Source organism: Hordeum vulgare, chromosome 5H (genome assembly GCF_904849725.1).
Source record: "Hordeum vulgare subsp. vulgare chromosome 5H, MorexV3_pseudomolecules_assembly, whole genome shotgun sequence".
Lineage (NCBI taxonomy): Eukaryota > Viridiplantae > Streptophyta > Magnoliopsida > Poales > Poaceae > Hordeum > Hordeum vulgare.
In genome coordinates this window covers 577,681,051-577,692,185 of record NC_058522.1, presented here as the reverse complement: position 1 = coordinate 577,692,185, position 11,135 = coordinate 577,681,051, and the positions used below count along the sequence as shown (strand labels likewise).

At 43.6% G+C, this 11,135-nt stretch overlaps 1 protein-coding gene and 2 non-coding genes across 3 annotated transcripts; 2 read left to right on the top strand and 1 right to left on the bottom strand.

Moving 5' to 3' along the window:
* Nucleotides 1-3,850: 3,850 nt before the first annotated feature.
* Nucleotides 3,851-9,582, bottom strand: LOC123395078 (cyclin-dependent kinase F-3). The gene is made up of 18 exons (XM_045090010.1): nt 9,444-9,582; nt 8,085-8,393; nt 7,918-7,996; nt 7,690-7,758; nt 7,507-7,596; nt 7,005-7,143; nt 6,815-6,917; nt 6,690-6,742; nt 6,313-6,379; nt 6,089-6,197; nt 5,950-6,015; nt 5,574-5,642; nt 5,435-5,495; nt 5,241-5,339; nt 4,890-4,924; nt 4,759-4,804; nt 4,396-4,483; nt 3,851-4,291 (listed from the first exon to the last, which is right to left on the bottom strand). The coding sequence occupies exons 2-18, from the start codon at nt 8,090-8,092 to the stop codon at nt 4,150-4,152; spliced, it is 1,323 nt and encodes a 440-aa protein (XP_044945945.1). The 5' UTR covers nt 8,093-8,393; nt 9,444-9,582; the 3' UTR covers nt 3,851-4,149.
* Nucleotides 9,583-10,598: 1,016 nt separating this feature from the next.
* TRNAV-CAC lies at nt 10,599-10,672 on the top strand. The gene has a single exon. It is a non-coding gene; the product is annotated as a tRNA-Val (tRNA).
* Nucleotides 10,673-10,737: 65 nt separating this feature from the next.
* TRNAV-CAC lies at nt 10,738-10,810 on the top strand. Its single transcript has one exon. It is a non-coding gene; the product is annotated as a tRNA-Val (tRNA).
* The last annotated feature ends 325 nt before the right edge of the window (nt 10,811-11,135 follow it).

Genomic DNA, 11,135 nt, shown 5'->3' with positions numbered 1-11,135 from the left:
GGGAATGCCTTAGGAAGTACTCACTAAGCTTGAAGAAACTGTATTTCACTATTGTGGTCACCGGTAAAGAATGGACACCCTTGAGCACATTGTCAAAGCATTCCACCATGTTGCTTGTCATGTCCCCATATCTCATACCTCCTTTGTCATAAGCGTGTGACCACTTATGCTTCTCCCGAAGATGCCTTGTCAAGAATTATTTCCCACCTTTGTTTTTTCCAATGCCTTGAGGAGTTTGTCATATCGGCTTTTGAGTGTGTCGGTGTTGAATGCCACACAAACATGGGTAAGGTCTTTGCAAACTCCTTGCTCTTGCATTCCCGGTAAAAGTTTGCCGCAAAGTGTCTCATGCACCAATGGTGTTGAAGCTTTAGAATACCTGGGATATCAATGTCTATTGCTTTGAGAATCCCATGATGGTGATCCGATATAATGCATACCTCTCTCTTGGCAATCACCTTTGTCCTCACATGGTCCATGAACCACTCCAAGTTGCCATCATGCTCGGAAGGCACCAAGGAAAATGTCACGGGTAACATGTCATCATTTGACGAGTGGGACATTGCCACCATCAATGCGCCCTTGTATTTGCTGATCAAGAATGTACCATCTATAGATAAGACTGGGCGACAATGCGTAAATGCCTCGATGCATTGGCCAAAGCTCCATAAGGCACGACGAAACACTCCGTCAATTGACTCGACCCGATGGCGCATGCCCGGGTTCCCATGAGCAATGGCTCCCAACATCTTTGGAAGAATGTTATATGCGGGCTCACAATCACCATGCAACATCCTCATAGCGTTTTCCTTGGCTATCCATGCCTTCCCATACTTGACTGGGTACCCGAATCGTTCTTCCACCGAACTCATGAGAAACTTCACCTTCACGGTTGGATCATGTGATATCTCATTCAAAAATTTGTAGCCTAGAAACTCAGACGTAAGTTGACGATGTCACTTGATTCGGTCGGCCTTGTCTAACGGTATGCACGTGTGAGTGGCAACACAACTCTTCAACACACATTGCCCGGTTTCGTCAATTTTTCTTCCACAGAACTTCCAACGACAACCTTCTGTGTAGCATTTGATGGTGTAGCGCATATATTGGTTGGAATGAGCAACAAAAAATGGCATATTATTCCTATTGGCATAGTCACTCAACCATATCTTGAACTCTTCCAAAGAACCAAACTTGATGCCTTTCTTCAAATGAGTCTTCTCATCCTCATCGCTTGGCCTAGGATCACCAACTTTCGGGCTTGGTATTGTCTCAAATAACCCCAATCTCATGCCACCATCAACAACGTCCTTGTCCACAAGACTAACATCGCTAAACAATTAGGCACATCTTTCCTTGTCGGTCACCTTCTTGAAGATTTGATTTTTTTTGCATCGTGAATCCATCCTCATGCAATTCTTCCTTCGGACCCTCATCATCCAAGCCATACCCACACATACGGTTATAAGGAAGGGTACGGTCCATGTTTTGTTGGTACACAATGACATCCATGTTACCAATGGGATCGTAACGAATCTCGTCATCTTCCGCATAAGCATGCTCTTGCGCAACAATAGCATCATTATCAACATGACCACTCGCATCTTCTTGAACATGAGGAATACCATCATCTTGAAGTACTATGGCTCTAGCATTGATCTCCTCTTCATTTGGTTGGCTACTTGGTGGTTGGCTAGAAGAATTAGGGACATACACCTCGGCACTACCATCATGTATTGGGGAGAATACATTGCGGTTCAAATCAATTTGGAGTGGAGGAGCATCAACCTTTGTGGCAAATATTTCAAGTGACTTGTCTTGTGATGCGTCTAGTTTTTCCTTGTATACATTCCAATGCCATTGAGAGGTGATGGGCATTCTCTTTAATTGTGATTTTAATCCCAATCAAGTGGCATACCTCCCAATAAGCTTAACCTTGGCTATTGGGTCATTCCAATGTAAGACACTTGTCACTTACACTACAAGATCGTCAAAGCTTGGACTTGTGTCAAAAACCATAGCCTCTTCCCCTTCATCTCATTTCCATTCATTAATGTTGTCTTGTCCAAAGAATGAACATTTATGAGCCTATCAATCTAAGAACAATGGAAACAATCAAGTCATCGATAGGCCGACCAATTCAAATGGATCAACAACATACATTATGCACACCTTGGACAAATAATTTCTATCCATTGCATTCAATCAAGAAAACACATAGTCATAACCTTAACCCTAACACTAATCCTAACCCCTAACCCCTAACATGACCACTAATCCCAACAGTAGATCTAGGTACCCCAACAATGGTAGACACACAATAAATATGCAAATCACAAACATAACCCTAGATGTATCATATTCATTAATTTCGTCTTAAATTGAGCAAGAGCTATGGTTTGCAAGGAAGTGAGCAAACAAACCAAAATAGATGATTTCAACAAACCAAAAAGAGGGGGAGTGGTAGAGGTACCTTGGGTGATGAAAATGCTTCGGATCCACCGGTTAAATCTCAAGCAAATGAGTGGGATCTAGTGAGTGTTGGGGGGAGAGGGGCTTGGCTCGGAAAGAACATGATTGGGGTGAATGGGTGGATGGGGGCCCACCCATTTCACCCCCACAACCTTATCCCCCTCAGGAGCCTACCATGAGTGTCCTTGCCGGTAGGTGTAGGCACCCTACCGCCACGATGTCCAGCGGTAGGCCCTTTTCCACGTGAACGCTACCTGACGAACGTAATGTGTCGTTTGGTAGGGTGTGTTGGACCACCGCCAGACCCACCGATGATAGGCAAAAAGGTGAGATCCCAATTTTTTTCGAAAACATGGTCAAATCCAGCTAATCTACTTTAAAAGGCCAAAACCCAAGGTCTGTCTGGTTAGAGACTAATTTTATCAAGTCAAAGTGTAGCAAGCCATTAAAGTGTGACCGAAAAATTAAACGTCAAACTTTGATAAAAGTTGACAAAAAATTAACTCTACTCCCTTCGTCCCGGTGTATAAGTCATTCGCGTAGTTATAGGTCACCAATTTGATGAATTAAATATATGTTATATGTCATGAAAATTATATCACTAGATTTCTATACGGATGTATTTTCTAAATATATATTTTTTGTCAAATATGATGCATATTTAGATAGTTAAATTGTCGACCTAAAACTATACGAATGACTTATACACCGGGACGGAGATAGTATGATAAATGGATCAAAGAGGCAATAAAGTGTAGCAAAAACAAAACACCTAAATTGTGGCTGTCAAATCTTCGCTCACCCCCGAAATCTTGTACTAGTATTGTTTTGAAAGCAGAATGAGGAGTGGTGAGTGAGGTTTTAAATTGTGGCTGTCAAATTTTCGTTGACCCCCGAAATTTCGTACTAGTATTGTTTTGAAAGCAGAATGAGGAGTGGTGAGTGAGGTGTGATCGGAGCCCACAGGAGCAGTGCAGGGCGGAACAAGAAAGAAAGCAACGACGAAAACGGCCGCACCGCCACGCAACCTCCGGCCCTGCCCCTTGAGGCTACACTACATCAGTGTCAGAGCCAACCTTTACTCCTCTGCAATACTATGCTCTCTCCTTTCTTTCCGCCGTCACGTCCGGCAGCCAGGCGCCCACGCCCTGCACGCCTACACCCTCTCGTACTACGTCGTCACTTCACTTCAATGCGCCTAGCCTTCTTTATTACTCCGTGCCGCTTCCACTTCAATGGTGCCGTGGTGGCGTATCACGAGCTCCTGATACGCCACCACGACATCAGAAACAAGATCACAAGAGAACATGCAACAAGATATCGTCAATCAATAAATGCAGTAATCACAGAATCACATGCGTATCCGGCTCTGCCCATCTGACTTAATCTTTCATCACTCGCTCGTCGATATTATAAATATATATCAAGAAAAAACCCATGATTCGTACAAAACTGTTTGTATGTACAGAGTTAACAGAATCTCAAACACGATGCTGTGAAACCTACTACTACGAATATGTATGTACATTTTTGTTGCTGTCTGCCGCTGCTGCTGCCGCCACGGCGGCTTATTGTCCGAGTCTAGCACTCGTATAAAAAATAACTCCACGCACCACGCACCACGCACGCTGGGTGATTGATGATGATGATGATCATCTGCTGCTGTTCAGTCGTCGGTCAGAAGAAATTGACCTGCCGGATGGGCGCCGGCGCCAGCGACCGGTTCTCCATGAGGTTGGGCTGCAGAGGGAACAGCCCGAACGGAGAAGAGCCAGGGAATCCTCCTCCCCCCGCAGCAGCTGGCAGCGTGGTGGCATGGCTGCGCAAAGCACCAAAGAACGGAAGCAATCATGAGTGGAGTGGGCTTGGAATCTGGTCTGGATTTGGGACGCAATTGTGGATTTAGATATGTGAGCTGCTTACCTGTCAAGCATGTACGCCTGTTGCCAGGATGGCATGACCGGGGCTTCCCCCAACGGGCGGTGCGATGATGACATGAGTGGCCACAGCCCTGTTTCACAAACAACAACCCAAGTCTGAGCAACACGGAACCATGATTGATTCTATCGTATCAATGATTACAAAGCATCTAAACATTTCAAGGAAGTTTGATTAGTGAAGTATATATGGCTTTGGTGCTTTCTGATATTGGGAAATCAAACAGATGAGTTATTGAATTTGCTGGTTGTGTCCTAGAAAAAAAAAATCATCTTCACATTGTTTACACTTTTTATTTGTGTGCAGTGGTTCCATATCAAGATTCAAAAACAGAGGAAAATGGTGTACCTGGCTGAACAGGAGGATTCCCATAACCAGGGTATAGTAGATTTTGCTGCGTGTTAGGATAACAAACTTTAGCATAAACACTCGATTTACACGTGGATATGTAACTCCATATCACAAAGAGTAACTCTCACCTCTTCTCTCCGTTCTGGAACACGCTTACCAAGATCTACAAGGAAAGAAAACAGTATAAAACACAAGTCACAGGAAAACAAAATTGCTGTCACATGAATGTGTTTAAGCTGTTTCAACATCAATTTGTTTATCTCACGGCATTGTTAACTGAACATATTCACAGCCCTCTCAGAACATTAGTTAGTCTAGCATAATATATCTATTCCCGTTTTGCGAAATCCGAAGCGAGTAATCATCATATCCTTCCGAGTTCCATGTGCAGGTTCAATGTGATCGATTACTGTTTTTGGACAATGGTACACACAAGATAATAACCAGAGGAATTCAAGAGGGGTGAAATATTTTGGCACCTGATACAGAACTTGGCTTTAGGCTGAGAGTTAGATCAAGGTCATCAGATTCTGTACCGAAACCCCAAAGGTCCAGTTCCAACCTTGGTGGTGTTGCTCCTACAAAAGGAAGCGAGAGCTCGATCAGAAAATCCTTAATGTATTAGATTTTCATATCAACTTCCTAGCAAATGAATTGTGCTTAGAGAACTCACTAGGCTCATTCATCTTTGAGTAGGAAGCATCATGGAGAGGTCTTTGTACCCACTTGCGCACCTAGACCACTCAAAAGTCTAAGGTACAGAGAAAAGCAAAGCAAAGTACCCGTAGACAACTCAATGTGGAAATAATTACATTAAAGAATGGATGCTGTAGTGCTTGCTCAGCAGTTGGCCTTCTCCGTGGATCCCAGGAGCAAAGTTGCTATTAAAACGACGAGAAAAGAGTAGCATGTTAATAAGGAAAATTATTACCACATAGATAACATCAAGGACAAAAGCTGGATTAATCACAGCATTCAAACTCCTAGCTATCACAATCTACGTAACAGTGCAATATAGTTTACAGAGAATCATCTTGACAGAAGTCTTAGTACTGATACTTATATGCCAGGTGTAAGTAGAATGAATAGACATCGACTGGGGTCATCTACTTACAAGTTTACACATGCAAAGGACAACTTTGCTCCAAGACCAAACAAAAACAAAAAAAGATGATTTCATTGCTGTACCTTGATCAAGTCTAAAGCTTCCAGGGAAGCATTAGGAATAAGCTCCCACAGATTTCTTGGCGGAATCTTTGGAACAGATGAAAAATATTAGTGCCACAAAAGAATTCCATCCAATGAATGTAGACAGAACTAGTTTCACCTGAAAAAACTGGAAGCTACTTGAACGAGGCAGGTTCATTCCCTCTGGCCAGAGAGAGTGATCTGGGGTCCCAAGCACAGCGCAAATCTTGAATAGCTGATCTGTCTCACTGATAAAAAATATTTATTAGAAGGATAGAAGCAATGCAGATCATCATAATGTAAGGAGTAGTAGAAGTAATCATGTCTATATTTGTGCTTATGAAAGTAGAGGTCAATACATACGTTTCACCAGGAAAAAGTGGAGACAGTGTAAAAAGCTCAGCCAGAATTGCACCAATGGCCCACATGTCTGTGAAAGAGCACATTTATTTATTAAATGATGATATCATTCAGGCGTAAAGGCTCATAAGGGGAATCTATAATGACAGTATGACACAAGAAGATTAAACGAACAAATGATTTCATATGCAGAAATATGACAAGGTGTCATTTATTTCTCATGTTAGATGGAATTTACTATGTGTTAGACAATTAGAAAGTGAAAAAGAATCAAAAAAATATAAGCAGTAAGTGGAAATTAATGAAAATAATCTACAGTATAAACATTAAACAGAATCCTTTTTATGCATAGGAACTTAAATCAAGGACAGAATAATCACCTATAGAAGGCGTGTAAGCTGAAGCTTGCAGCAGCACCTCTGGAGCCCGGTACCTTGAAAATAACAGGTAAGGTTTAGGTGCAAAGCCAACAGAGTAACATGGCCTTTTCATACAAGAAACTCACCATCTGGTAGAGACATAATCTGTGTAAGGAGGAGTGGAACATACTTCTCTTGCCAACCCAAAGTCGGCAATTTTAACAATACCATTTGACACGAGAAGATTTTCTGAAAGAAAAGAATTCCCCTTAGATTACAGTCATTTTACTGGTACAGTGGCGGCATCATTCAAACAGAACATAGTCCACCAAATACCAGGTTTCAGGTCACGATGAAAATATCCATTATTATGCATGTACACAAGGCCTTGCAGTATTTGGAGCATAAACTTCCGTATCTCTTCTTCAGAGAAAGGAGCACTCCTTTCTCTTATAACATCATATAAATTACAGTCCTGGAAGGGAGAAATCAGTTACATTTGAGTAGTATAGAAGTATAAGAGAGGAAAGGAAGTTTAAAAACTCAGACGGCTCCAACCGACATAAGATGAATTTCTCACAGAAAAATTAAGAAATGTGAACCCAAGTAAATACAGTGACATTTACGATCCAACCAGTGAATAACATCCTTAACTAATCTAATGTCATGCCAACGAGCATACACACTACAAGGCTAGTGATTATCCCTGAGATACATGTAGTCACAAAAGTTGGTGCAAACATCTAGAAGAACATAGCAGAGTGCAGGCAGGAATTGCTATTAATATTTTGCCTCGGTGAGTTAAACAGTAAAATAGATGCCAAGAATAATGTAATACCATGTGTTCAAAAATGAAGAACAACTCGTGATTTTCCATCGTCACCTCCTTCAATTGCACTATGTTAGGGTGATTTAGTTTCTGGAGGGCCTGCACAAGGATGGTTCTCCATTAATACCAAATGGAAAATAGTGCCTGTTTGATGAGATACGATGATATATACCCATTACTGAAAAATATTACCTTTACTTCTCGCAGACTGATGCACTCTTCCCAGTGGTAAAACTTTCTCTTCATCTTTTTAACAGCAACCTGAATGTAATAAAAATAATTAAAATTGCTAATCTCTGATGGTTGAAAGCATAAAAGTTACAATCTAAATAAAGAGAAGTGAAACAAGACTAATATAATATGGTGAAAGCATACAAGTTACTCCAAAAGACCAGAGTGTCTTGACAAGCTTGAACTTACAATTTCATTTGTTTCTATATTGTAAGCCCTAAAAACGTTTCCACAAGTCCCGTCACCAATCTCCCTTATTACTTTATACCTGCATGCAAAAATTGGGAAGCCTCATCAAAACCTAGTTCATGCACCAGAAAATATATAACGGACAAACATAAATAATTACTGCTCACCTTTCCATGGTCGTTAACTTCACTGACAGAGGCTTCAGCAGGAATCACTGAACAGTAATAAAACCGAGCACCTTAGAACCCGCACCACCTTTGAAGCTCATGACGGCAGTAGGCTCATTCGTACAGGGTTGCATAAGAAGAAGAAAGGTCCAGACGGGGGTGTCAGAGCATGAATGGTTATGCATCATTATTTGCACAACTGACATGCTTGTTGCAGCTTCAGTAAAACTCAGCAACGCATTATCCAATGCATCGGTGTGGACACGCTGAAGCCATCTTCAGATCCCCCCAGCATGTTCATCGGAAAATCTGTAAAAGGTACAAGAGCTTTTGCCTCAGTATCTGATTGTCAAGACTGTAGACAACATTGCAGCCATGTATGAGCGGATGCAGCCAACTAACCAAGAAAGTAAAGTAAATCTAGCGCACAAATAATAGGTTGTACCATGCCGTGGAAATAGGGTTGCTTATCCTTTTTCGAGCCAACAGAGTTTCTGTGTTTGATATCAATCAATCAATCAATCGTCAACAGACTCGACAGAAGCGACTAACCATTTCCCAACCGACTGAAGCAAGAAACAAACACGTGATGGACGCAGCAAATAAAGGATGGAACAGTGGCCACACTATCGGACAAAAGTGAATCGGAACGGATCCTCGAAAAACAAATCAAACCACGCACTCAATCACCAAATCAAAATAAATAAAGGCGGAGATGACTTCGCGCGAAGGGAAGTATACTACAAATCTAAGGCGCACGGCATGAACAGTCGTCTCTGGCGCAGGGGGCCGGAGATCTACTCTGGAAGATTCGATGAGAAGGCTACAAATTAGGTACCAACCAGCACATTCAAAACAGGCAGAGCCGCGGAAGGATGAGGCAGACGCGGAGAGATGTTGGCCCCTCCGCAATTCGCGCCGGAATCGGTTGAATCGCAACGAAATCCCCCAAACCGAAGGCCGCCTCAAACGAGGCAAAACTCTAACAAACCCGCAGATCACGGCGATTGAACGCCCCGAGATCGCAACGGAAAAGCTGTGGAGCGGACACCACATTCCTCCATTCGCGCACGTCACCGCCACGGTTGCGACCAGAAGGGGAAAATAAAATCATCCCCAACCCCGCCGAAAAACCGATCTGAACGGCGGCAGCGACTAATCGAATCAAACGGGAACGCAACCTGCACTGGCGCGGCGCTTTGGCTGCGAGGAATCGCGGCGGAATCCCCTGGAAAAAATCCGCGCGCCCGCCCGCTGGGAATTCAATTCGCCTCGGACGATTATTAGGGACGAAGGAACGCGCGGCGGGGCCTTGTAAATCGCATTAGAGTACGGCCGGGGATGCGGGGAGGAACTCACCATGATCGGCGGCGGCATTAACGGCGGGGCCGCGGCGGAGGCTCTCTCCCGTCCGGGGATCGCTGGCGGGCGGGCGGGCGAGGCTTGGGTGGGAAGGAACGATAAACTTGGCGAGGTGGGGAAACGAACGGGAGAGCTGAGGAGTAGGAGGAAAAAAACGGGGGAGAAGATATGGCGACGCGGCAGTGCGAATCGGGGGCGACGGGCGGGGGAATGACGTTTCTGCCCTCGGACGGCGGGGCGAATTACGGGTGGAGCCGGCGGGGCTGGTGGCCGGGGGCGGGGCGAGCGGATAAGCGCGCCGGGGGCAGGGCGGTCATTTCTCCGTGGGGCCGTGCCGCTAGGTACACCAACCCGACCGTGGACGCCCCAAGGGAAAAAGGGCAGCGAGCGAGCGAGCGGGTTTGAAAATGTCGTGCCGATGGCGTGCCGTCGCGTTTCGTCGTGCGCTTGACGACCCCTGCTTTACGCGCGCCTCTTGTTTATGTAGTATTTATTTATTATTGTTATCGCCCGATTGAATGCGCGATCCGTGGGGAATTTGATTTGATTTGGATCAGTTTGGTTTGATTTGGTTTTGATTCGAATTCCAAGGAATTGGATCCCAGTTTTCGTATATCTATATCCATCTTCCGCTGGAGTGTTCTTGGGCTGATTCCTCCGGGTTTTTTTTAAATCTTTTCTGGGGAAAGGATGGCAGACGATTTGTGGAATCCTTCAGTTATAATTAATTAACTAACGAAAAATTGAACCAAAATCGTCACAAAATCACCGAGAGGTCATTACGGGTATCTTGCTCCAAAATTTCGACGCTGCTGCTCTTTTTTCTATTTAAATCGCGGTGTTGCGATGAGAATGAGAGGGCGCTCTTGTTAGAAGGTGCACGGTGATTACCCCGGTCTGAGCTGCACTCTGTGATTACTCACGAGGAACACGTCTGCTCTGCGTGAAGGAATTTACTGCTGGTGTTTCGTCAACCGTTGGATTCTAGGCACACTATAGAGGTGAAACCGTGAAAGGAGAGCCACAATATGCCACGGCATATTCCATGGCTCGCCACAGGGTGGGACCAAAATTCGCGCTGCCGTCTTCTTCAGAAGGACAGTAAATAAGCCAGAGATAATATAAAGCCTTGACGAAGATTTAAACCAAGCTGTCTGGGTGGTGTAGTTGGTTATCACGTTAGTCTCACACACTAAAGGTCCCCAGTTCGAACCTGGGCTCAGACATTTTTAACTCTTTTTTTTCAATTTGCACCTACAAATGCTCTTTCAGGAAATAGGTGAAATCATCCGTCTGGGTGGTGTAGTTGGTTATCACGTTAGTCTCACACACTAAAGGTCCCCAGTTCGAACATGGCTCAGACATTAATTTTTTTACCTTTTATTTTTGTGTTGGTTTGCTTTTAACTCCCAGCATATTTTTTCAGATTTTGTGTTGGTTTGTCTTTTAACTCCCACCACATTCTGCTTCACGTTTCTAACATTCGAATATAGGCCTGGGCATTTATGTCTTTTTTTCTTTTTTCCTGCAAATTTCGTATCATTTGGTTTTGTATGTGTATGCATAATTTCCAGAAGTCATTTTTTTAATTCCATTACATTTTGCTTCACATTCAACAGATTCTTGAGGCTTTTCCCTTCTTCGTTTTTCCAAATTTGGTGTTGGGTTGTATATTTTACGTGTATGTAT

Coding starts and splice junctions, on each gene's coding strand:
- LOC123395078 (XM_045090010.1), bottom strand. Junction 6,380..6,689: donor AGCTTACACGCCTTCTATAG/GTGATTATTCTG, acceptor GCTCTTTCACAG/ACATGTGGGCCATTGGTGCA. Junction 4,484..4,758: donor GAATCCTCCTGTTCAGCCAG/GTACACCATTTT, acceptor TTTGTGAAACAG/GGCTGTGGCCACTCATGTCA.